This window comes from Manis pentadactyla, chromosome 4 (assembly GCF_030020395.1).
Source record: "Manis pentadactyla isolate mManPen7 chromosome 4, mManPen7.hap1, whole genome shotgun sequence".
Taxonomy (NCBI): Eukaryota; Metazoa; Chordata; class Mammalia; order Pholidota; family Manidae; genus Manis; species Manis pentadactyla.
Genome location: NC_080022.1, coordinates 165,230,987 through 165,256,584, shown reverse-complemented (window position 1 = coordinate 165,256,584; position 25,598 = coordinate 165,230,987). Strand labels below are relative to the sequence as shown.

General features: G+C 52.0%; 2 protein-coding genes across 6 annotated transcripts; one reads left to right on the top strand and one right to left on the bottom strand.

The window, feature by feature from the left end:
* On the top strand, window positions 1-24,570 carry ACSF2 (acyl-CoA synthetase family member 2). 4 transcript variants are annotated; one of them, XM_036879599.2, is made up of 16 exons: window positions 1-182; window positions 11,523-11,718; window positions 12,092-12,220; window positions 12,485-12,538; window positions 12,914-13,032; window positions 13,159-13,324; window positions 13,884-13,979; window positions 14,123-14,280; window positions 14,569-14,660; window positions 14,945-15,021; window positions 21,351-21,458; window positions 22,659-22,810; window positions 23,610-23,751; window positions 23,849-23,959; window positions 24,086-24,154; window positions 24,412-24,570. In XM_036879599.2, the coding sequence occupies exons 1-16, from the start codon at window positions 73-75 to the stop codon at window positions 24,460-24,462; spliced, it is 1,830 nt and encodes a 609-aa protein (XP_036735494.1). In that variant the 5' UTR covers window positions 1-72; the 3' UTR covers window positions 24,463-24,570. The 4 variants fall into 4 exon arrangements, with proteins under 4 accessions (XP_036735494.1, XP_057357336.1, XP_036735495.1 ...); XM_057501353.1 differs by lacking the exon at window positions 12,092-12,220; XM_057501354.1 differs by lacking the exons at window positions 11,523-11,718; window positions 12,092-12,220 and having other exon boundaries at window positions 54-182.
* Window positions 15,223-19,224, bottom strand: CHAD (chondroadherin). Of its 2 annotated transcripts, none has more exons than XM_036879608.2 (4): window positions 18,451-19,224; window positions 16,377-16,540; window positions 15,965-16,110; window positions 15,223-15,725 (listed from the first exon to the last, which is right to left on the bottom strand). In XM_036879608.2, exons 1-3 carry the CDS (start codon window positions 19,222-19,224, stop codon window positions 15,969-15,971), a joined length of 1,080 nt encoding a protein of 359 aa, XP_036735503.2. In that variant the 3' UTR covers window positions 15,223-15,725; window positions 15,965-15,968. The 2 variants fall into 2 exon arrangements, with proteins under 2 accessions (XP_036735503.2, XP_036735504.2); XM_036879609.2 differs by having other exon boundaries at window positions 15,223-15,634.
* Window positions 24,571-25,598: the final 1,028 nt, after the last annotated feature.

Genomic DNA, 25,598 nt, shown 5'->3' with positions numbered 1-25,598 from the left:
CGCCTCACTCGCCTGCAAAGTTTACTCCCGTCGGGGTGCGGGGCGTAGCGACCAGTGGCTGCCTACTTCGGGATGCTGCGCCTCGCCAGGCTGTGCCTCGGGAGCCCAGCGCTGCTGGAAACCCGGGCGGTCCTCTCCCCGGGTTGGCAGAAAACGAGCTGGCAGGGCATCCGTCCCATCAGGTACGCTGCCGGAAGGAGGGGGCGCGCCTGTCCCCACCGCCCCCCTCGGGAGGGGATCTGGCGGGTCCTGCAGAGTTTAGCTGTGGGTTGATCCCACTGGGGCTGGGAGGCCCGCTCCGGGAAGGAGGCACCCAGCACCTAGCACATAGGCAACAGGAAATGCTGGCCTGGCCCGTGCAGACTGCGGCTGCAGCTGGTGGCTGGCAGTGACCCTGCACTCCAGGTTCTGGTGCAGGACTCTAGATTCTTAACGTTGACAGGCACACAGAGGGCCAGGAGTGTGGGCCTTCAGCAGCCTGAGGGGAGAGGCAGGGGGCACCGCCTGGGTTATGTCCCCAGAACACTGCTTCTGAACTGGAATCCATTCAGGGATAAACTGGGGATCTTTGGCCTCGTGTCCACCCCAAGCCACTAAGTTCAGCAGTCTCCCCTCTCCTCATCAGCTGCTGGCAAACACTTCCTCTGCTCTTGGCTACCTTCTGGGCCTGTTCTGTCCTCAGGGCAAAGGGTTGGGATGGAGGCTGGCCAGTGGAAGGATGCATGTTCCCAGTAGCTTTGCTGCTGCTATAGCAATAGAACAAGTAATTTTGCTGTAAGATTCCAAGTGTGAAAGTGTACTGGTGAGGCAGAGCTGGGCTCCCACCGATGTTCTCAGTGGTGGTTATCTTCAACACCAGCAACCGGGAGGCGTGGGAACCACTGAGCCTGCCCTGCCACCTAGCTGAGCTGCTGGGTGTGGGTCTGGGGTAGGACCCAGTTTTGGATACCAGATGGAGTGTGGGCTTGGGCATGGAAAGGGAAGAAGCCCAAGGAGGCTTTTTGTCTGAGAGAACTGCTTGATTTGAAAAAAGAAAGAAGTGAAGGAAGAAAGGATAGGAAAGAAGGGAAGGAGAGAGGGAGGGAAGGAGGGAAGGAAGAAAGGGAGGGAGGGAAGGGAAGGAGGGAGGAAGGAAGGAAGAGAAAAATTGGATGGGGTTGAGTAGTTGGTAATTGTTGGAAGATGCAACCTCCTCTTCTGGCCAGAGCTCCAAGACTGCAACTTTTGAACTGCTGGTTCCTGAAAACTAGAAAGCATGCGATGCTTTAAGATCACTATGCCTAATTTTCTGGAAAACCCAGTGGCTCAAGGCTGGTCAGTTGATGGGATTCTGATGAAGAGAGCTGGGTTCTCTTCTAGCTCTGTGCTCACTACCTCCCTGTGCCTCCCTTAGCAAGCTCCGCTGTTGCTACCCCCAAGCTTGCCCCACCTCTGCATTCCTGGGCACCCCCCCTTAGACTGTGAGTGCTCTAATGAAAGGTACCTCCAGAAGTGGACTTGTTTTATGATGCTAACTCAGGCCATGTCTGGCCGCATGGCAACATTCCTGGCCTTTGACTTTTTTGTGTGTAAACAAAGCAAGACCCTTACCTGCTACAGGCCTTGTACCCTCAGAGCAGGAGCACTAGGCCTCAAAAAAATTTTGATTCTGTTTCAGGTGGAGATCCATGTGTCCAGAGTAATAAAACTTCCTGAGCATTTGACCTAATTTCTTCCCATCCCTCCCACACCCTTGGCTTGAACCATTATGTGGTGACTATGGTGGTTTGGCCTGATTTCACTCCTACTTTCTCCTTCAGAAGGAAAAGCTCACTCTTACTTTACCCCTCAAGAGTCTCAAGCATTCACCAGACATTCCTGAGCACATATGTCAAGTCAAGCACCAGGTACTATGGACACAGAAGCCAAAGAACCCAGTTCTCTGGAAACTTGCAGTCTAGTGGGAGAAAAGATAAGCCAAGGGGATCACTGTGTTCTAAGGTGCCATGGTGTGGAAACTCCTGGACTTCTGTCCTCTGCTTATTCTGATCTGGTCACATACCACCTGCTTTCCTGCTGTGCAACACCCCTCATCTGTTACTTAGCAAATTCCCAGTTTCGCCTGTTAGGCAGGAGCAAGAACCTTGAAGCCAGCCCTGGCTCCTTCACCTACTCACCACATGACCTTGAGTGTATTACATAACATCTGAGCCTGGTGAGTTTGTGGTTAATGCTGCCTTTTTGCTGAGTTGACAAAGGTGTGCTCTTCTCAACCTTTCCTTAGAGGCAGGGCTGATCCCTGAGAAATGGCATCTGGATAGAAATTCTGACTGATCTGAAAGTAGGAGAGGATCCTCTCCTCAGAGGCCTCTCTCTGGCACCTGGTTCTTTCTCCTGGCCACTTGCCAAGATGGTAGCTTCTGCCCAGCCACAAGTCCCATCCTCCATCTGCTGGATACTTCCTTGTGCATCAAAGTCAGGGCTGTCCAGGCCTTTCTCCCCAGAAGAAAAGAAGGAACTGTCTATTGCGCTCCAGATCTCCTGAACCACCAATTCCTTCCCTTCCCCAAGGAAGGCAGATAGGCTAGTTGGGGGCATCCAGGAGCTTGGAGCGAGGAATCCAACACTGATTCCTTGATGAACCTGAGATGAGCAAGCTTCCTCCAGATCTCTAAAGCTGGCCTGGGAGGCAGCTGCGTGCAGGATGTTGGGAGCATTCAGAGCTGGGTGAGACAGAGAGAGCAGTGGCTTAAACCTCTTAGAACTGGATGTGATGTGCAGACTAGGCCTTTTGAAACTCAACACTGATGGTAGGGGCAGAGGGATAAGTGGGCTTCAGGGACCACCCTTCGGGGGGATAGCTGTAATTTAGGTGGGACCAGTATCTGAAACTATAAAATGCTGTCCCTATATGATGAGATTGTACTAAGCCAGGAAGTGTTTTGGGTGGAAACCGGCATAGTTATAAAAAATAGACTCTTCTAATTCCCCAAAGCTGACTAACAAGTGATTTGGTAATGACGTCCCTATATATTGCACTGGAAATCCTCCAGTGTAAAGGTAACAAAAGAAAATGAACTATAAACTTGGACACTGTAATCAGTGAATGGTATGCATCAGCTTTAATTACCTGGTAGTTTTAATTACTTCACTGCCTTGCACGCAGTAGATGTGCAATCAATCTACTGTGTAGGGTGCCATGAGGATACAAAGATAAATGAGCTTGCTCACCAAGTTCTTTGCCTAGAAGGGGTCTACAGGGGAAGGAGACTCACTGATTCAAGGCAGAAAGGGTGCTGTACCATGAAGGATGTCAGTCAAAGCAGAGAAGAATCTGATTGGTGGGAATGGGATTAGGGAAGCCTTCCTATAGAGGCTGGGGTTTGAGCCTGTGATCTCTCCAAGGACAGGGCTGTAGTTTAAGGCATGAAGCCTATTTATTTGTAGGAAATCTTGCTTGTGCTTGAACTCTTTTGAACTCGAGGTATGAAGCCCTCCTAACTTCCCCCATATTATTTTATGTAGTCAATCTACACACACAAACTTCAGAGCCAGACAGATCTGGGTTCAAATGAAACACTTTCTAGCTGGTAGCTTTGGGACTAAGTTAAACTTGACTCTTATCTGTAAACGGTGTTGTCAGTTGTGAGGGGGTCACTTAAGGAAATTCTCAACCCACAGCCTGGTGCCAAGTTCTTTAACCCACTGCAGTGATGAGCTAGTTAGTATAAAATAGTGCTTATGTAACAGTGATTTTGCACATCCCTACAATGACCCTGAGACCCACAGTTTTGTAATCTTGTCTGGAAGGTTGGAGGGAGACGGTTCTGACAGGGCAACTGCCTAAACCAAGTTGGGCTGCTCAGGATGTGTTGACCGGCCTGTGATCGTGCTGAGATAAATGGTTGCTTTTTTTTTTCCTGATCATGTGTTCAACCAACCGAAGTGCAGAATGTAATTTTATCTCCTCAGTGGGCCTGGCAAGGAGAGTGTCCTGATAAATGACAGGTACCAAGAATTCTGCCAGGTGCCTCTCCCTTAGGCAATAAACAGGTTGTGGTTTCTAGCTTACAAATCACATTTTGTGAACCTCATTGGCCTGCATGTGTTTCTCAATTTGGGAATCGAATGACAGGAAGTCAAGTCCCAGCCCTACCACTTTTATTTCAGTATGGCTTTAGGCAAGTCATCCAAACTTGCTGGACTTTGGTTTCTTTGTAAATAGACCCCTTGGACAGGAAGCACTCTTCATTTCTGTTGACATTCTGTGATTTCAAAGGAGGCTGGGCTTTGAGTCTCATCTTTAAATTCAAATTCAAGGGGGCTGCAAAGTATGAAGCCTTCTTACTTATATGAAGTCTTACTTGTGCTTAAAGACTTATGAAGTCCTTCTGGCCTCTTGATTCTTTCCTTTTGTTTATTTATTAATTTTTATCATGTGATTCTGTTTAAAATCTTTTTTCCATATGAAATGTTTAAGAAGAAAAATTTTATTATAAATAACGTTTTATAATCCTCCTCCAACCCATCCCTCACTAGAGAGCCACTGTTCTAAATTTAATGTATGTCATATCAGAACATGGTATTTGCTTTTAACATATCTCTGAATCCATAAACAATATATTGTATCATTTGTAAAGCACTTAGAATCATGTCAAGCAAGCAGTAAGTGCTCTTAGTTTTCCTATTTTTTGTATCTGTAAACAATACTTATGCTTCTATAATTTTAGCAATAATTCTACCCCAGCACTCTTTTTTCACTCACCGGTGTTTTTGAGATCTGTTTACATTAAGATTTATTCTTGTATAGTAGTCCACTATAAGACTATGTCTCTAGCAATGCAATTGCTCTGTTAAAGGGTTAACATTTTCAGTTTTTCTAGAAATTGCCCTGGAGAGGCTGTATTGCTCAGACCACCAGTAGCAACCAAGAGTCACCATTTATCCACATCCTCTCAAATACTTGGTATTACCGAACACTGAAGTGTTTGCCACTATGGTCAGGGCAAAGGGTATCTCATTGTGGTCTGAATTTGCATTTTCATGATTACCAGTGAGATTGGGCATCTCTTGGAATGTCTTCTGTGAATTGTGTTCATATTCTTTGCCCATTTAATGTATTGGATTACTTGTCCTTATTGGTTTGTGGGTTTTGTTTTGTTTTTGAAATACAGACAAAATATGAATCCTTTGTCTCATATATAAAATGAAATTTGTAAACACAGGAACTTGCTTGTCTTTTAGTTTTGTTGATAATTTATGTTTTTCTTAGGGCTTGGGGACCAGCCTGGCATCAAGTGGCTGTGGTGGCAGGGGCAGAGGCTAGTCCATGACTTGGGACAAAAGCCAGCTATTGCCTTCACTTCTAAAGCCTTCTTTCTGGTGGCTGGCATGGCACCTTGCTCAGGGGAGCAGAAGTCAGCCTCAGCGTGGGGGATGTTCCTGTCCTTCGATGGGGCCCTCACATCTAACCACCCTCCCTTCCTGGTAGCTTCTGAAAGGATTAAGAGGTCTTGCCTATAACCTCTTAATTTCATCCTCCAGCAGAGGCAGGGTCCACCTGCAAGCCTCTGGCCCAGATCCCAAACACCTCCTCCCAGCAGGTAATATAAAACAGGAGGCAAAACAGTTTCTCCTCCAAGTGGATTCTGGAGACCTGTCCTTGCCTCCCACGGTTCCTCCAGGGCCTAGTTCTGCTTAATCATCTCAGAGTGACCTTTATCCCTGACTTTAGCACTGGACTGTCACTGATGCCTCAGCTGTTTTCCATAGAGCCCCCCAAGCCAGCCAGCCATTGTTTTCTGTCTAGGTCCTGCTGGAAGGCCAGGCTGGATGGGCAGGGCCAATGCTGGGGCACAGGCTTTCCAGGTTGGTGTAACCAGAGGTGTGGAATTAGGGCATAAACCACTGTGGTTGGTGCCAGGAGAGGTAAGCTGAAACCGTGAGAACAGGACAGAGATCAGAGGAAGCAGAAATGAATCAGATACCACAGGTAAATCCTGGAAAATAGCCAGCATGTGCTGGAGGGCTGAGGGGAGGGGGCCCAGTGGGGATGGTTCTCCATGGCCTGTAGCACTCTGGCCTCCATCTCCCTCAGGTTTTCTGCTCCAGGCCTCCAGGGCCCCCAGGGAAGACTGTGGATGAGCTGCATTGTGAAGAGCAGTACATGCAGGAAAGGGGGCAGGGTTGCTGCCCACCAGATTTAGGACCTTAAGACAAATGAACATCTCACTTCTTCATCCATGAAAAGGAATAATCCTTTGATGGTCCAAGAGTGATGTGGGGATCATATGACATACACACATGGAAACCCTTTTTAAGCCATAACGCTCTGTAAGGCTTCATTTTGTATTGTATCAAGGCCTTCGAAGCAAGGGTTCTGGCTTTGAATCCCAGCTTGGACACTTATCTGCATTTTCATGACCTCAAAAAGAAACCCCATACCCTTAGCTATCACCTCTCTATCCTGCCACACCTCCCCACAAGCCCTAAGCAACCACCTAACCTGCTGTCTCTATAGGTGTGCCTAGCCTTGACAGTTCATATAGATGGAATTATATACAGCATTTGGCTTTTTGTGTCTGACTTCTTTCACTTACCATAATACTTTCAAGGGTCATCCATGTTGTAGTATGTATCAATACATCATCCCTTTCAATGGCAGATAATATTCCACATTTTGTTCATCCATTTATGCATTGTGGGACCCAATGGGCTATTTTCACCTTTTGGCTATTGCGAATGGTACCGCTATGAACATTCACGTACAAGTCTTTGAACGTCGATTTTCAATTCTTTTGGGTATATGCCTAGGAATGGAATTGCTGGGTCATATGGACACTCTGTGTTTAACTTTATGGAGAACCACCAAACTGTTTTCCACAGAAGCTGCACCATTTTATATTCCCCACCAGCAATGCACAAGGGTTCCAATTTCTCCTCATAGTCATCAACACTTGGTGGGTTTTTTTATTATAGTTTTTTGGGTGGATGTGAAGTGGTCTTATGTGGTTTTAATTTGCATTTCATGTGTTTGTTGGCCATTCATATATCTTCTTTGGAACAATGTCTATTTGAGTCCTTTGCTCAGTGTTTTAATTGTTATGTGCATTATTATTTTTTTTATAATTCATTTGGTCATTCAATTGAGCACCTCTTACATTGCAAGCACTAGGAGGCACTGGGGATAAAACAGTGAGCACATTAGTTGCCAATGAAAAGTCAAAAGAATTATTTAAAAAAACCACGGTTTCCTGGAGTCAGATCTGGTGGCAGATCTGAGCCTGAATTCTCACGTGCCAACCCTTTGAGGGCACCTTTAGGTGGGGCTGTGCTTTGCCTCCAGCTCCTCACAGCTGCCAGCTGGCTGATTTACATAGCTTTGGTCCCAGCTGGGGACTTGTGTTTTAATCCCCAATCCAAGCAGCTGGAGGTCTCACTAAATCCCTCCTCATCCACAGGGTAAGACAAGTTCAGAGGGGGGACACCGGCCAAGATTTCCAGTGGATGCCTGCAACTGAGGATAGTACTGAGCCCTATACATGCTACTTTTTCCCACATGTGCACAACACCTATGATAAAGTTTAATTTATACGTTAGGCACAGTAAGAGATTAACAACAGTAACTAATTATAAAATAGAAAAATTATAACAATGTACTATAATAAAAATGATGAGAATGTGGTTTCTTTCTCTGTCTTTCTCAAAATATCTGACTGTATTATACTCACCCTTCTCCTTGTGAGGATGTGAGATAAAATGCCTACATGATGAGAGGCAGTGAGGTGAGTGACATAGACATTGTGAGCAGGGTAGGCTGCCACTGACCTTCTAACAGTAGGTCAGAAGGAGGATCACCTCGGGTTAACTGAAACCTTGGAAAGTGAAATCATGGATAAAGGGGTTATGTACTTCAGTCATCCGAGCTGGGAGCAGCTGGGACTACAGGCTGACCTCCTCTAACCCTGGAGTTTCCCACCTATAAAAAAAAAAGCAAACAAAACTAACTGACAACTTTTCCTAAAACCAAACTTCCTTATTGTCTTTTTCAGGTTTGAATGAGATGTCTGCCACTTTGTTTAAGAACAGAAAAACTAGGGGCCGCCTTTTTTGCCCAAGGCGTTTGGGGTGTGTTTAAGAAAGGAGGAAAGTAAAATCAGTTCTGTTTGTTCTTGGGGTTTCAAATGATGGGTGGTTCTTATGTTTATGCCCAAATGGCATTTATGTGAGTTTCTACAACCCTTAAAACTTTTGGCGGAGACACCTGTTTCCACTTCATCTCTGCCTTTCCCCAGTCCCAGTTTCTTAGGTTCAATTAGTAAACAGTTGTGGAAAATATAAATTCGAGGCTAGACAATCTCTGGTGATCAGATAGGGGATAAATTCAAAGCCTAAAGAACAGCACTGCCCATCCTACTCCTTTCTCCCCAGGTCCAAGTGGGGTGGGGGGGTAGGCTTAGCTGGAACCGTTGGGGCGGTTACACTGGATTCTCCACTTCTGGTTCAGTTTATTCACTAGCTGGGCCAGGTCACTGGGCCTCTTTACACTTCAGTTGTTTACCTGTGGAATGGGAATGCATAATTCCCACCTGGATTCGTTAGGATCTGCTTAATGTACATTAGAGAAAGCCACTCTCACCACTGTGGCTTTCAAGAGATGGGAGTCTGTGACTAGAATAGTACATCCTGCTGTCAAGGCTCCCGGCCCCTTCTGCCTTATTGCTCTGTGGTGCCCAAGCTCATCATGTTGTCCAAGAGAGCTGCCATTCTTTTCCAGCGACAGGCAGTGTGCCAGCTGGGGAAAGGGAAAAGGGACAATGCCCCTTCCCTTTAAAGGCTGTTCTCCTAAAATCTCACTGGCCAGAACTTCACCGTTGGGTCAGACTGCTTGCCAGGGAAGCTTGGAAACGTGTTCTCTATTCCACGTGGCCATGGGCAGTGAAATCCTGGAAGGAGATTTACTCAGGGAGAAGGCCCCACTGGAGATGTTTGTCACAGCACCTGTTGGAGCTGCTGTGAAGAGAAAGGGGTGCCACCAGGGAAAACTGAACTGGATTGTTTTTTCTTTTTGGCACATAAATCAGCCTGTTAATTTGCCAACTAAAAATTCTAGGAGGCCACTGTCTGATTTAAAAGCCATGGTGAGTAAATCGAAATCCAGGTTCCAAGTAGAATTGGACTCCTGGTCATTGTAAGAACAGGAGGATTCCTGTTGTGTGACCAAACCCCCCCACTTGATTAGCAAGGAAACTATTAAAGTGGCCAGGTGTTGCTTAGCAATGAAACCATTGAAGTGGCCCAGTGTGGCCTTTTGCCTCCTACTCCAGATGCTGGGCTGTGGGTGGTGGCCTGTCAGGACTTCAGGACACTGGTTATGCACTGAATGGGGAAAATGTAGCTACAGTTAGGATGCACCAGCCTTAAACAAGCAACCATCCAACTCAAACTGGCTTAAATTTATTTTTGTTTGTTTATTAGATTCCACATCTAAGTCAGATCATACAATATTTGTCTTTCTGTGTGTGACTCATTTCACTTAGCATATTGTCCTCCAGGTTCATCCGTGTTGTCACAAGTGGAATTTGGCTTTTTTCCCCCAAAACTGGCTTAAGTTTAAAGAGGTAATTTGTTGTCTTTGGCAGTACAGAGTCCAGAGGCAGGTAGACGTCACACGTGGCGGGACCTAGGGATTCACCAACCTCAAGATTAAGTCTGCTACTGTGTCCCCCTGTCTCTGCCCGTCTCTTTCCCCCTCTCTCTCCCTACTCCCCTGTGTGGACTTTGTTCTTAAGCAGGTTCTTCCCACATGCCTGTTCTTGGCACTGTCACTTTGGCAAACTCAAAACAGCATACTTGTTTCCTCATGGGCAAAAATGCATGCCCTCCACAGTATGGGATTTGGTGTCTTTAATCCCTCTTAACAGGTAGCATAGTGACCACTGGGAACTCCCTCAGCAGTTCTTTAGGCTCGTCAACTTAAGGATAGTGTGGCCTGGGGCCTCACAGGATGTCAGAGACCTGGGTGATCTCATCCCAGCACACACCACTGGCTTTCATGGCTCACCACACCCCTTTGAAAAGATTAACCAGGTAATTTAGAAAATATCCCCTTTCACTTGAGACTAACCACTGATCCAGTCCCTAAACTCTATAGGTAGGGAAGCTGAGGCCTAGAGAGGAGAAATCCTGTGTCTTAATTTGAATTCCCCCAACAACAGGAATAAAGGTGCAGGGGGTTTGTTTGTGGTCCTTGGAAGCAGGAGTGAGGGTGTGGGGAGAGCAAGACATGCAGAGAAGCCAGTATAGGGCATGGTATTGGACTTGTCGCCCTCGCAATAAGGGTTTTACCCACCGGGATCTCTGAAAAGGTACAGATACCTCGCAGAACCATCCAGCAGCAGAAGGGGAGACTTGAAGTCCCTGAGCAGACAGAAGCCCAAAGAACTGTCCCAGTAGCTGAAACCAGAGATGCACCGTGGAGGTGTGACATGGGATACCAAAGGTGTTTGCAACGGTGGCCCAGCCAGCCAGCAGCCCGCCTGGGATGAGAACAGACACCCAGTCCCAGCCGGGAGGTTGTTTGCTCCCGGCAAAGCTGTGGCAGTGCCCCCACCGTGCGGCCCATCCTCCCCTCCCTGGCTCCCTGCTCTGGTCAGATCAGAGCAGCCTTCTGTCCTCCCGGCCACAGGCTCGCCTTCCTGTGAGATGGCAGGGTCTCCTCTCCCATTGACAGGGAAACCCAGTCTTGTGCCCTCCTGCTTCTATGCTCCCCTCGCCTTCCCACCCCTCTGTGCTCCAACAGCTGGCTTTGCGCCTAAGATTATCCCAGCCTTTTTTCCCCAGGTCTCACCCCCCACAACAAACACAAGCCTCCTGATGGGGTACCAGAATTCGAATTAGAGACAAGACGAGCTTTCTGCCTTGCAGTCTTTTGTGCTCCCTCCTGCCCTGCATATCTTGTTCTTCCCAGAATTTCTCCCCCAGCAGGCATAAGCAGCCTATCAACAAAAGATAGGCATGATCTTTGTGTTTTAGCGCAACAGCTGTAGAATTTAATCAGGACCCACACCACCCATTGGTGGCCTGGAGGTGGCCCGGAAGGTCTGGACCCTGAGCGTGCCCTGTCCGATGGGAACAGGGTCCAAGTCCAGTCCCTCTCCCGGGGAGCCCGGGTGTGCCCTGTCTGGTGGGAACAGGGTCCGGGTCCTGTCCCTCTCCCACCGAGGCTTGGGTGGGAGCCCAGCCGCTGTCACATGAGCAAACGCAGGCCTAAGCCAACCATGTGATAGTTTTACTTCCAGGGTCCTTTTCTTTTTCTCTTTTTGTCTTAATAATTAAAAGACTTTCTTTTAGCACAGTTTTAGGGTTACAGAATAACTGAGCTGTTTTATCAGGTGGTGGTTCCTGGGAGGGGTGAGGTCGGAGAGTTTCTGGAGTGGTCCCTACCACACTGTAAGCAGCCCACTGCCCAGCTGGGTGTGCCAGACCTTGGTGCCAGGGAGGCTCAGCCTGGTGCCCTCGAGCCTATAGCCCCTCTCCCACAGTTCCACAGAGGAAGATCGCACTGCCCCCCTGCCCACTGGAGGCCTCAGCTACATCCAGGGCAGCACCAAGCTGCGTCTGATGGACAAGACCGTGGGGCAGTGCCTGGATGCCACTGCACAGAGAGTCCCAAACCAAGAGGCCTTGGTTGTCGTCCATGAAAACATCAGGCTGACCTTTGCCCAGCTCAAGGAGGAGGTGGGTCTTGATCTTGAACTCTCAAAGTGGGCAGGTCTAGCCCCCAGACTGTGCTAGCCAGGCAGAGCCTTGGGAGAACCTGGCTGTGGGGCAGGGCACTGGGGCTGCCTGAGAACCCCAAGGGATGGAAGGAGAAGGAGACCGTGATGGAGGCAGAGGTGGCCTGATAGCACCTGCATCAGTTGCTCCTGGGCATTTGTTAACTATGCATATTCCCAGACCCCATCAAGCCCTACTGAGACCCGGGAATCTGCCTGACCCTTGTTGCTAGGTGGTTCTGATGTGCAACCCTGGCCCAAAGGCTGAGGTGGCAGTCAGCGGCCCCGCTTGTTTACCTGCATTGTACCCCTTGGGCCCTGTCTGTTTACACCAGGTGGACAAAGCTGCTTCTGGGCTCCTGAGTATCGGCCTCTGCAAGGGTGACCGGCTGGGCATGTGGGGACCCAACTCCTATGCGTGGGTGCTCATGCAGCTGGCCACCGCTCAGGCGGGCATTATTCTGGTGAGGATGGGCTTGCCTGGCATGGCTGGGTATGTGGGTGGCATCATTCAGTGGGGGGCTTCCCAGCCCTTTGGTCCCAGGACCAAACCAGTGTCTGGCTTGTTTTAGATCAGGTGGTGCTTTCTCCCGAAACCTACCAAGGAAACCCAGAGGTGTAGGGTGCTGCCTATCTACACAGTGTTTCTGTGCCTCCTGAGGGTAGAGGGGCAGCAAGAGGGACAGGGTCTGCTCAGGACACTGACATCCCCTCACTGTCTCTACCAGGTGTCTGTGAATCCAGCCTACCAGGCCATGGAGCTGGAGTATACCCTCAAAAAGGTAGGACCTGCTCCTGGGGTGGGGCCTGGCAAAGGGGGCTCTGGTGTCCCAGAGGGCTGCTAGGGTGGGGAGGGCATGCACAAGTGGGTGACACCCAGAGTCTGTCCTTCCCCGCCTCTCTGTGGATGGGAGGAGAGGGTGGTTGGTGGAGGTGCATGTGTGAGGTGGTGTGTGTGTGTCCTGGGGTTGGTGCATGTGAATGTGTTGGAGGTGCTGTGTAAGTCAGTTGGGGTGTGTGTGTGTGTGTTAAAGGGTGGTACCCGGGTGTGTTGGGGTAGTGGTGTGCGTGTAGGAGGACAGCATCTGCTAGTAAGGCCTCCTCAGACCCTGAGCCTGGGAATCCTGCTGACTGTGGTGGGGCCTCCACTCCCACAGGTGGGCTGCAAAGCTCTAGTATTCCCCAAGCAGTTCAAGACCCAGCAGTACTACAACATCCTGAAGCAGATATGTCCAGAGCTGGAGAAGGCCCAGCCAGGGGCCTTGAAGAGTCAGAGGTGGGGGTATCCCAGGGTGGGAAGGGGACATAGTGTGGCATCCTGGCCCCTTCACCTCCTACCCACCCCCAAGGATGAGACCGATGTCTCCTTGGGCCCTCCCTCTGCCCCTGCTCCCACCCCCAGGCTCCCGGATCTGACCACGGTCATCGCAGTGGATGCCCCTCTGCCAGGGACCCTGCTTCTGGATGAGGTGGTAACAGCTGGCAGCAAAGAGCAGCATCTGGCCCGGCTCTGGCACACCCAGCAGTTCCTGTCCTGCCACGACCCCATCAACATCCAGTTCACCTCGGTAAGCAGAGCTGTCCATGCCTGAAGCCCAGGCTAGCATACTGATCCCAGCCTGCCCTTCTGACCCTTTCACGAGTATCAGGAGAGAGCATTGGGGGTCAAGAGTGCAGACCCTCTTCTCGTGGGGTGGCCCTGTCTTCTGTGCCCTGAAAAACCTGAGCTATTGGTGTCCTTGTCATATGCCCCCTCCTCTGGCCTTCTCATCCCCAGCACAGGGGAAGATGCCCTGTACCACCATAGGTAAGGGCTGGTACAGCCTGCCCCTCATTTGGCAGATGAGGAAACTGAGGCACAGAGAGGGAATCTGCAGGCGGGCCAGAGTTCTCTGAGCCATTTTATGAGTGGCATGAGGGCATACCGAATCTTCCACATTTTTGGATCCTAACAGCTGGCACCATGCAGGCATGCAGTAAACCTTTATGAATACATAGTGAATGAATGAACGGATCTTGGGCAACAGTCCCAGTTACCTACCTCCCAGTCCCATGCTCTTCCACGCAATGGCCCAGGGTGGGAAGGAGATGGGGAGGAGACCAAGCGCCACCTGCTTGTCTTGCCAGGGAACAACAGGAAGCCCCAAGGGGGCCACCCTTTCCCATCACAACATTGTCAACAATTCCAATATGATAGGGGAGCGCCTGAGACTGCACATGAAGGTGAGGGGCTGCTGGCCAGGCCAAGGTTTACCGGCACTCTGCAGGGGTTGGGGTCTTGCTGGGCTCCCCCTGTTGGCTAGAGCAACTGGCTTCCAGGGCTTCTGGCTTCCGGATAGAACCAGCTTCCCTGCCTCCATCTCCAGACACCAGAGTCATCACGGGTGGTCCTGCCCAGCCCCCTGTACCACTGCCTGGGTTCTGTGGGGGGCACCATGGTGAGCATGATGTACGGCATCACCCTCATCCTGTCCTCTCCCATCTTTGATGGCAAGAAGGCGCTGGAGGCCATCAGCCAAGAGAGGTGGGCATCGTTGGGCAGCTACCCTCAGGCTGACGAACCCCTCCTATTCCTCACTCCTGGGCCCTGATCCCTTTCCAAGACGTCTCCCCTTTCCAGCCAGGAGAGATGGAGACAGGGTAGTGGGGAACCCCCAGGAGAGAAAGAGTTCCTGCCTCCAAAGAGCTTTTCCTTCCCATCCCCCACATTTGCAGCCTTGGCCCTTACTGAAAATTCAGGGGTGGGTGGGTGAGAAGTGGGGGTTCCCTTCTACTTCCAGGCCTGATTTTGAGAACCCCCACCCCAATACAGAGGCTCCTTCCTGTATGGCACTCCCACAATGTTCGTGGACATTCTGAACCAGCCAGACTTCTCCAGTTACGACATCTCGGCCATGTGTGGAGGTGGGATAGGGCCAAGGGGGCCAGGCCAGGATTGGCCCAGTCACCTAGAATTGCACCCAATCTTTTATTTAGAGGACAAGAAAGTCACTGTAGAAATGTGGGTGGGAGGGAGGCAAATTCCCAGAGCCCCTGGACACCAACCCAAAACTAGCTGCCAGGTGTAGGAACAGGTCTACAGTCAGGGGAGAGAAAGGAATGTTCTTCCCTTAGAAGAAGCTGTCGGTGAAGGGGGTCCGCTGGGCCTGGAGAAGGGGGGAGCTATGTCAGCCCTCTCTCTGATTCAGGTGTGATTGCTGGGTCCCCTGCCCCCCCAGAGCTGATTCGAGCTATTGTCAACAAGCTGAACATGAAGGAGCTGGTGGTGAGTGGAGGCGAGACCTGGGTGGGGGACAGCCCAGGCTTGGGGTGAGAACAGACTGATGGGAGTGGGAATGAGCTCCCACCAGATTGCCAAGGAAGACCAACCCTCTTGGCCAGCCTCATTCCAGAACGCAGATGTGAGAAAACGCAGTCTGACCTTATCAGCAGCTGGCGAGTCATGGAGATAGGTGGTGGGAGTAAATATTATACATACATAAATTTATATATATGGAAATCTGGGGAAGAAATGCAGCATAGGAGGATATGCGGCCAAGCACTGGTGTCCTGCTAGAGTGTCCTGGAGGGTGGGGGGCAGGCTTAGGACCCTTTCTGGAAGCAAGGAGTGGTGCAAAGATCTGATGTTTGTTTCCAAATGGCAGGGAAAAGGGAGCAGAAGAAGGAGGATTCTGGAAGGGTGGGGCCATCCTGATGACCACCTTGTTCTGGTTCTGAAGGACTCGAGGTCTCAGCAACAGCTTCTCTGAGAGGAGCCATGGCGTGGGGCCAGGCATGATGGATCTCTCACAATCAGGTGGAGCTGGGTTTGGACTGAAGTGCCCGACTGCCCTGCCAGGACGTGTCTAAGTGTGGACACCTCTGTGCATCAGCAGAGACTGTGGGGAGAACGTGGGAGTCAGGTGGGAAGGTCAGTAGTGTCTCTGGCAGAAGGCAGAGGCCAGTCACCAGGACTGGCTGGGACAGGACCTGTGGTAAGGCAAGGATCGGTGTCAGGAGTCCAACAACCCAGATGATGCTTGGAGAGAATGGGAGTCTGGGCAGTATCATTTTCCCTGTTAGAGGGGAGCCCCAGTCCTCCCTGCCTCTCCCTGCAAAAATAGAGGGTCAGCATGTCCCACTGTGGGAAGGCAGTATCCTGGGATACCCTCCTCCCTTGCTAGAATCTCCAGAGAGGGGAAAAGGGGACATGACCACTTGGTCCGCACCTGTTTAATGGCGGCCAGTTTTCTTGGACCTCTTAGTGGGGAACTTGCAGCTGCGGAAGGCATCTGTGTCACGGATATGCTGGCCCCTGAACTTGGCGGGTGAAGCACAAGTGGCATCAGGTCGGGAAGTCTTGGCTTCCAGCCACCTGGAGAGACAGAGATTTGACGGGGTTGGGAAAGAGGTGTGGGGTGCTGGGGGGAGAGACAGTGAGCCATGGGCCAGGGCTGACTTGGCTCGAGGACAGTCTGGAACTGTCATCTTCATTTCACAAGCAGGGAAACTCCCAGGATCCCATACCTATTACATAGCAGACCTAGGACATATGCCCAGGTTGTCTCAGTGCAGGGATGCTGTGTCTTCACTCCACCATAGGAGAGCAGGTTCTAGGGATGACAAGGGGGGTGCGCTCACCTCCGAAGTCCCCGAAGTTGGCAGGTACACTTCCAGGGGTTGTTGGTGAGAGTGAGGGTCTCCAGGCTGTTAAAGGGGAAGTTGGAGGGCAGCTGGTTTAGGCGGTTGTTCTCCAGGTGCACATGTTTCAGTGTGGTCACACCCAGGAATGCATCATCTGAAAACTGGAGAGTGGGGTGAGCTGATGAGCACCCCGGCCCCAGTGTCCAACCCCTCCCAGCTCTATGGCTCCAGAGTGGCTGAGTCCTTCCCTGGACATAAGCAGTGGCACCTTGAGGAGTTTCACAGGGTGACTGAGTTGTCCCAGATGATCTAATCCATACAATCACATTTTGAGCTAAATGGTGGTATTTCCAAAATACAGACTGGGAAAAAAGTAAAGTCCTTTGCCCAGGGTCACACTAGTGAGTAAACAGTAGCTGCAAGACCACACCCAGCTTCTCTTCCCTGGCACCATGCTCCCTGCACAAATACTGGGACTGGGGAAGCAGCCAGAATTTGGCTCCAGCGGTCCAAGCTGGCACCCGGTGAAGCTGGTCAGTGTTTGGTGGGATGGGCAGTGGGCCCAGGCTCCCCACAGCCCCAGGGTCCTGGGACTTCCCCCAGCTCTGTCTTCACTGCTCCCTCACTGCCTGCCAGATGCTATTTGTGGAGCCTCCCTGGTGGAACTTTGGCCAGGCTGGATGGCTCCAGAGGAAGCATTCTATTGGTGCCCACATATTGGCCCAGCGTCATAGTCCTGCCTGGCCTCCCGTGCCTCAGATCAGCCCCTGCTGCCCTACTCTGCTGCCCACTGAAATGCCACTCTGGCACTGGTGGGCCACAGGGGACTCTGACTTCATCTAGGGAGGGGCCAGGGTTGAGGGAGGGCAGGCTTCATCCACCCAGACAAAGGTGGGCCACCATCCAGGTGCGACCTGGCCCTCATCTCTGCACCTGCAGCCCAGGGAGGGCTGTGACACTCTCTGGTAACCAAACTTTTCTGATGGCCGTGTTCTCCACTTTGCCCTGGTCCCTACCCAAACCTCCTGGCTGAAGCCCCTGTATCAGAGCAATTTTCCAGTCCCAGGGAGGGATTCTGCCCTGACCCAAGGCAGCTCCACCTGGCCAGGAGAGGGAGAGAGAGGAAGACAGAGAGGATGCAGTCTGGTGACTGGGTTGGGCAAAGAGCAGTCAGTTCTGGGGGACAGTGAGGTACAGCCGGTCTTCCTTGTCGGGAGCCACCTGGGGTCCTGTGCCAAAGGCTGGCAGTGATGTGTGGCTCTTGTCTTTGCCCCTTTGTAGAGCCCATGTGAAGAGGGTCTTAGGGTTAGACTCAATGAAATAGGTCAAGTTTTTCTTAGATTCTGAAGTAGGTGATGTGCACACTGTTAGTTTGTTGTGGGGGGAAGCCCCAAAAGCCTAGAGGAAGCCCCTGGTCCTGGTCTCCACTCAGTTGAAATGGACCTGAGAATGCAGTATAAGGGGTGTGTGTGTCATTGACTGGGGCAAGCGGCATCCACCAGGCCTGGGGGGGCATGGAGATCTTCCTCAGGTATTTGTCCCCCACTTTCTCCCCAACCCCCCACCCCACCTTGACACACACACACTCACACACCAGGAACAGGATGTCTTTGTGGGCCTGATTTGCCCAGCTCCTCTGGAAGGCTTCTCAATAAACAAGCCTTCCTTTATGGGGCGGTAGGTTGACTGGAGACGGGGAAAAACAGCAGAGGAGGGGCAGCAGGCCCAACAGGAAGAGTGGCTGCTGCCTACAGTGCAGGGGTTTGAGAGCACTGGACATGCCTCGTAGGGGCTGTTGGTGGGGCCAGATCAGCCCCAGCTCCCTTTGGAAGTAGGAATCCTAGGATGCCAGGGGTTGAGAGTAGGGATGGGGCAGCAGGGCAGGATTTAGGGCGGGACTGTGACAAGATGAGGGACAGAGCTGGCAGAGCTCCTTGTCTTGGAGATGGCTGGAGAGACAGAGGCAATTTGGGATGGGGGGTTGGGGGTGGGCCACCTGTGGCCCTGGATCCCTGGGCCTCCAGGCAGAGAAGAAGCAGCCAGGGCCAAGCTCTGCAGCCAGGAGGCTCACCTTCTCCAGGTTAGTGTTGTCCAGCCAGAGGGTCTCCAGGTATCTGCCGAAAGACTGGAAGGCATTGTCGGGAATGCCTTTCAGGGGGTTGTGGGACAGCTTCAGCTCCTCCACCACCCGCAGTTTGCTCAGAGCAGCCGAGGGGTAGCTTGACAGCTGGTTCCTGTCCAGGTGGAACTTGGCGAGGTTCTCCACATCGTCCAGAGCACCGGGTTGCAGGGAACTGAGTGCGTTTTCTGACAGGTAGAGCCAGCGGAGGTCCTTGGCGCCCTGGAAGGCGCCTGCGCGCAGCTCTCGGATCTTGTTGTTGTTGAGCTGCAGAATGAAGAGGTTGACCAGCGGGGACAGCAGCCCCCGGGGCAGCTCGGTCACCTTATTGTGGTCCAGGTAGAGGTAGGTGAGCTCGGTCAGGTCATCGAAGGCGCCGGTGCGCAGCACGCGGATGTCGTTGTGGGACAGGTACAAGTAGATGAGTTGCTTGAGGCCGCGGAAGGCGCCGGCGGCCACCTCGCGGATCTGGCAGTGCTGCAGGTGCAGCGACACGAGGTTCGGCATGGCCCGGAACCCGTTGGCAGCCAGCACGGGGAAGCTGTTGCGCTGCAGGTTGAGCAGCTTGGTCTTCTCTGACACCTTTGGGATCTTCTGCAGCCCCACCTTGTCACAGATGACATGCTGCAGGTCGCCATGGCAGTGGCAGTTCTGGGGGCAGGCGGCCAGCGCCGGGAGCAGGCTGGCCAGGAGGCCGAGGCAGAGCAAGAGCATCGAGCGGGCCATGGCCGGGACGCCTGGGGCCGCGGCTGGGGCGGCAGCGGGGCGCGGGCAGCGGCAAGTCCTCGGCCCTCCGGCCTTCTGCCCTTTTATACGGTGGCCCTGACCGCAGCTGGCGGCCGGAGCCAGCTCCTACGTGGAGCATCCAGGAGTTGCGCCCCCCTCCGAGAGTTGCGCCCCCGCCCTCGCCGGAGAGGGGCGGGCCCTTCTCCCTGCTGGCCGCCGTGCGTGGCTGGGGCCGCGGCCGCGGTTCCCCCGGCTCTCAGATCCTGCTTCTCTCCCTACCCTCACCTCCTCTCCCCACGCTTTTCGGGGGAGGTTGGAGGCGCGGGGGATTGGGGGGGCCAGGGTCCCGAGTTTACATCGAAGAGAGGGAGACACTCCCTTATTTGTTTGCTCAAGTCGGAGCCTCCACGCCACCTCCCATCCCACCCCACCCACCCGCCGCCCCCAAACACACTCGGACGGGTGCCCTGGACCAAGGGAGGGAGGAAGCGGGGCCGGACAGCCGGACGCGAGTCTCGCCGCGGTCTGCCGGCCGGCGGCGCTTTAATGGGACTCTTGTGCGGCGCCGGCCGAGCGTGAGAGCAGCTCTGGCGTCGGGCTCCCTCTTCCGGCTGAACACTCCGCCAGTCCTGAGGAGCTGGGAGCAACTACTCCACCCTTCTGGCCTTGCCTCTGGTCTTCTCTCCCAGCTCCAGGCTGGAGTTTCTGTCTCCTGCACCCATACCCCCATTTTCCGTGGCTGAATGCTGACCATAAAAGTGGGGGGGGGGCTGGCCCACAGAACTCTCAAACACACCTGAAGACCACAGGCACAGAGTCAGGGCAACTGAACAAGCACAGTGGCACATTTGTCCCCTCCCTAATCTCCCTAAAATATCCCCATCTCCCCATCCCCACCCTCAGTGGTCAGGACACACCCCTGAGGGGTCTCTCAGGGTGGTGGCCAGAGTGGCGCCAAGGTGTACTTGGCAGAGGCTACACCCAGCACCATGAGAGTGGGGAGGGGGGCCCTGACCTGGCTACAAGGGATCAGGTCCTGTGTGCAGCCCCATCCCAGGTGACAAGCTGTGTCCCGCTTGTCAGCTGCAGTGCCGGGATTCCTGTGGAAAGGGGAAGTGGGCAGGCAGGTCTCAGGTTGGCCCCAGAGCAGACTCGGTATGGTAGGGGTTGTTGTCTGCTGGGGGGTGGCAGGAGGACCAGACCCCAGGCCTCACCAGGTCTGAATGGTGCCTAAGCCAGGCCAGCTAATCCAGAGGAAATGGGGGGTGAGTAGGGGTGAAGCACAAAGGTCTGGTGTCTTTGCTGACTGGAAGGAACCTAGAATACAGGGTAACTAGACCCTCTCCCTTCACTCTCTGTCCAGTTGTGGAGGCCTGCCCCTTTCACCCATTGCCTCTAAATGGGGGTCATAGTTGACCCAGGAATATTCCCTGATAGTATTTAGGCCCCTCCAAGGCTGACTTCTGGTTTTCTGTTGCTCAGTATGTTCTAACCACTATGGGGGGGAGTGGGAGGGTGGTGGGGGTGCCACTGGCTTCTAAAATCCTTGCTTTGGCTGTATTTTTATTTTGATGGAAATAAATTTACAGGAAACTCTCCAGAGCTTGGGGAACATCCACCCCAAGGCCAGGCACTTGTCCCAGGTTTCAGGTGGGTGGGGCAGGGCAGGGGTTGGTGGGTGGGTTGTGTCTGCAGCTCCCAGCTGGGCCAAGGCGGCTGGCTTTCTCATGGAGTTCATGGGGCTTTTGGCTCAGAAGGGAGGGACAGGGGTTGTTATGGCTGAAAATCATGAAAGGGGTGCTAATGAGGGTGCTGGTAATGCTTGGAGCCCCTGGCTCAGGCATGAGGCTGCTCCAGGGAAGCAGGGTGACTGAGAGAGCCCTGGCCAGAGGAGAATGGCTTCCCTGCTCAATTTTATTTCAGACCTTGCGTGCTGCTAGTTGAGGTCCTCTGCTCAATGTCCCAGCCTCTGCTTCCTGACCCCTGACCTCTGTGGATTATGCCTCTTTTCCCACCATCCAGCCACTCTCCACTTTCCCCTGAGTTCCTTCCATTCCACAGGGAGCTCCCACCATCCCTCTGCAGTCCTCACTGCTCCCTCCAAACATCCTTTTTGGAACTCCTAGGTGGCTTATGGAACCACAGAGAACAGTCCTGTGACCTTCATGAATTTCACAGAGGACACTGTGGAGCAGAAGGCAGAAAGTGTGGGCAGAGTTATGCCTCACACAGAGGTGAGTCCCAGACCAAGAACTTCAGACCCCACCCCCACCTGGGGCACACTGGGGCATTGATTACTTTCAATTAGAGATCCAAGATGCTGGGAGCCCCTCAGCAGCAAGGTCTAATCCTGGGGCTTTCTCTGTGTGCTGAGGCCTGAGAGGGGAAGAGCTGGAGCAGGGGCCATGAGCAGCTGCCAGCTGAACTTCTCCACAGCCTCCCTTCCTGTCTGAGGTGTGTTTTTGCCAAGCCCCAGTGTCTGTTTTGGGGCAGCCAGGACAACCTCAAAGAGAAGCCAGAGCACAGAGATTTTTCCTACACAGCTCTTTTTCTCCTGTAGTCCTCCTCCCCCCAACTCGGCAGAGATCCTCTTTTTGCTGGCGTAAACATTTAATTCCCCAAGCAGCACCTTGAGGACCCAGAGCATCTCTCACTCTCAAATTCTCAGCCGTGACTCCTTTCCTGCTTCAACACTGGTGCCTTATGCCAGCCTGCCCCTGGTTTGCCTGGCCTCCTTGGCCCTTGCCCCTCTGGGGTCATGGCCAGTGTGCCCAAGCGCTGCTTCCCCTAGGGCTTGCCGCCATCCTGGGGCAGATCTTTCCTGTCCTACTCCCTGCGGTAAGGGGGGAGGACATTAGCTCCCTCCCATGTGTCTGACAGCTTCACTGCCACTCATCAGGATGCCCACCTATGAGTTGCACAGGGCAAGTGTAGTTCTCCCCATTTCACAGATGCAAACACTGAGGCACACAGGTGAACCTCCCTTGTGTACTGGCTGTGGCTCATTTCTCTACTAGGCTTTCAGGCTGCCCCTCCACTGCCTCTCCCATTCACATGGCCCTGCCACATCACTCTCTTTGGCTTGTTTATTTGCTTATCGGGAAATAAGAGGAGACTTCTTTTCTCCTACACAGTTTATAATTCCTCATCTGGCCTGGCCCTCCAAAGGCCTTCTTCTCTGTGGGAGCTCCTGCCCACTTCATTTCCTCAGTCCCTCCAGGCCTGAACCTCAACCATTCTTTCATGCCCAAGTCAGGTATCTGACTGGTGATGGGCCTACTCCAGCCTTTGTCTCCCTTCCCTGGATGGGGATGGGCAGAGCCAGGGAGCCTCATTATTATGGGGATGAAAGGCAAAGCTCCCCCCATTCCTGAGAGCCCACTATCCTGAAGTGAGAGGATGGGAGGCCTCAGCCTGAAGCTGCCTGGTCTCAGGCCCAGATCGTGAACATGGAGACACAGACAGTGGCAGAGCTGAACACACCCGGAGAGCTGTGGATCCGAGGGTACTGCGTCATGCTGGGCTACTGGGGGGAGCCCCAGAAGACTGAGGAAGCAGTGGGAACAGACAAATGGTATCGGACAGGGTAAGAGGGCAGGGTGAGGTGCAGAGTTTGGGTGCTGAGGGGAGGCTGGGAGTCTGGGGGCTGAGCTGGGAACATTAAACTAAAACAAGGAAAATGTGTGTCAGGGTGGCCCCTTCACATCTTGGAGACTTAATTTCCAAAATGTGTAAAATGGGGATGTTCATACTTTCCACATAGGCCTCGTGGAAGGATCAGACACAGTACAGGTTCAGAGTACCTAGGACCCTGCACTACACTGTTGTGCAAAATCTGAGCCAAGATTCACTCATTTGTTAGTTGAATAACTATTATGCATCTCCCATGTGCCAGCACTATTCTAGACTCTGGTGGTCCAGGGCAAGGCAACATGAGAAGGGTCTGACTTCCATTTGTCTGGTGGAGGGAGACAGATACAAACAAGATCATACATTGATAAATACCATGAAGAATGCAAAACAGGGTCATAGGAGAGAAAGTGGCTCTGGTGGGGAGGGGAGCTTCTTTTAGACTACCTGGTCAGAGAAGGCCTCTTTAAGGTGGAAACGTTTGAGCTGAGACCTGAATGAAAAACAAGAAGCCAGTGGTGAAAAGCAAATATACAGATGTTTAAAGAGAGAGAATATGTTATATATTTTGGTTTATTTCTTTTTGTCTGTATCTTCTACTAGACTATAAATTCCAGGGAATGTCTTGTTCATGCTGTATCCCCCAGTTTACAGCAGTGTAAGACACATAGTCAGTGCCCAAGAAATGTTTGGTGAGTGAGTGAGCCAGCCAGATGAGGCAGAAGTGAGAGGCCATTCCTGGGCTTTCCTTGCAGAGACATTGCCAAGATGAATGAGCAGGGCTTCTGCAAGATTGTGGGCCGCTCCAAGGATATGATCATCCGGGGTGGTGAGAACATCTACCCTGCAGAGCTCGAGGACTTCTTTCACACACACCCGCAGGTGCAGGAAGTGCAGGTGAGGCACCCCGACGAGTGTGCCCAGGTGAATCCCCAGGAGCAGGAAACATGGAGGGGAATGGAGGATGTCTGATATCTGTTTCTGACTCTGGAAGGTGGTGGGAGTGAAGGATGATCGGATGGGGGAGGAAATCTGTGCCTGCATTCGGCTGAAGAAAGGAGAAGAGACCACGGCAGAGGAGATCAAGGCTTTCTGCAAAGGGAAGGTGGGAACCTCAAACCCACCACAAGCTGATGTCTCCCAGTTCTTCAATCCCTTCTCCTTGCCACTGTCCCTGCCCCCAACCCCATGTCTCACCCAGCCTCATGCTCTATCTCCCCCTGGGTTGCAGATCTCCCACTTCAAGATTCCCCGATACATCGTGTTTGTCACAAACTACCCCCTCACAGTCTCAGGAAAGGTGTGTAAAGTGGATGCTAGGGAGGGGCAGGGTGGCCTGGGTGCAGAAGGCCAGGTGGGCCCAACTATGTCTCAATGGGCAAAAGAGTATGTCTAGAGGCTGGCAGTAGGGCGATCAACTAATCAACTGTTGGTTTGCCCTGAATTTTCCTGCCTTTAACCTAAGAAATTCTTAAGTTCCAGGCAAACCAAGAGGGTTGGTCACCCTAGCCAGCAGAGGCCCCAAGCCTGGCTCTGACTCCTTTCTCTTTCCCCTAGATTCAGAAAGTCAAACTCCGAGAGCAGATGGAAAAACATCTAAATCTGTGAAGAATGTGGGGGGCCCCTTCCCCACATTCCAGGCCCTCCCAGCCCTTCCCCCACATTCCCTTTGTCTGTCCGTGTGACTTGGCATAAAGAGCATCTCTGTTTTCTTTGGCTGGTCTCCCCTCTCAGCACCTTGTATGGATGGAGAAGGAAAGAGACCAAAGGGAAGCAAGTACTTTCAGACCTATTCTTTCTCAGCAAAGGTGCTAAGCACTTTGGCATGTGTTATCTATTTAATTTAATCATCATTTGATCCCTTGGAATTACCAACCCAAATTCTTTTTAGGTTATACTCATTTCTTTTTCACATTGTTGTCAAATTAGTCCAGCAGGAAGTATTCTTAAAAAAACAATAGCTTTATCAAGATCTAATTCACATACCATCCAATTCACCCATTTAAAATGTACTATTCAATGGTTTTTAGTATATTCGTAGATATGTGCAACCATCACCAAAGTCAACGTTAAACATTTTCATCACTTAAAAAGAAGCTCCATACCCATTAGCTATCATCCTGCAACCCCTTATTCCTCTATCCCCCCAACCAATCCAATTTTTATCTATTTACTTTTAATAGATGAATCTGGGGCTTCCCTGATGGGCAGATCAAGCAGGCTGTAGCCTGACCAAGAGAAAAAAGATTCCAAAAGGCACATAGGGTTTCACTTCACAGGGACAGAAACTCTCCTCCTGCTTGCAATCCTTACCTCCCAGTGTCTGCCCCATTGGCAGTAGCCTCCTCCTTACTTTTTAGAAAATGAACATGAATTTAGGGTATTCTGAGTGTACCCCACTATGAAAGGTGCTTTCATATACCTTTTATCTTGAAATCTTTCCAAAAACTCTATCAAGTCGTCATTACCTCCCATTTCACAAACGGTGAACTGAAACTCAGTTTCCGAATCTTGCCTGAGGCCACACAGCTGCAATTAGAACCCAGCTGTCTGACTCCAAAGCCCATGATATTTCCACTTCATCAGACTTCGTCGATTGCCTGTTTTCCCAGCCCTTCACCTGCACACGGCTTCTCCCACATACACGGTATCTGACCAGCCTCCCAGTGGGTGATCCAGAAGATGACAGCCTACTCTCTTGGCCAAACCCTATATCCCTGGGATTTTCTGTTCCTTCAACAACC

Coding starts and splice junctions, on each gene's coding strand:
- ACSF2 (XM_036879599.2), top strand. CDS start 73: ATGCTGCGCCTCGCCAGGCTGTGCCTCGGGAGCCCAGCGCTGCTGGAA. Junction 11,719..12,091: donor TTGCCCAGCTCAAGGAGGAG/GTGGGTCTTGAT, acceptor TGTTTACACCAG/GTGGACAAAGCTGCTTCTGG. Junction 23,960..24,085: donor AGGCTTTCTGCAAAGGGAAG/GTGGGAACCTCA, acceptor CCTGGGTTGCAG/ATCTCCCACTTCAAGATTCC.
- CHAD (XM_036879608.2), bottom strand. CDS start 19,224: ATGGCCCGCTCGATGCTCTTGCTCTGCCTCGGCCTCCTGGCCAGCCTG. Junction 16,541..18,450: donor ACAACACTAACCTGGAGAAG/GTGAGCCTCCTG, acceptor CCCACTCTCCAG/TTTTCAGATGATGCATTCCT. Junction 16,111..16,376: donor CAACTTCGGGGACTTCGGAG/GTGAGCGCACCC, acceptor CTGTCTCTCCAG/GTGGCTGGAAGCCAAGACTT.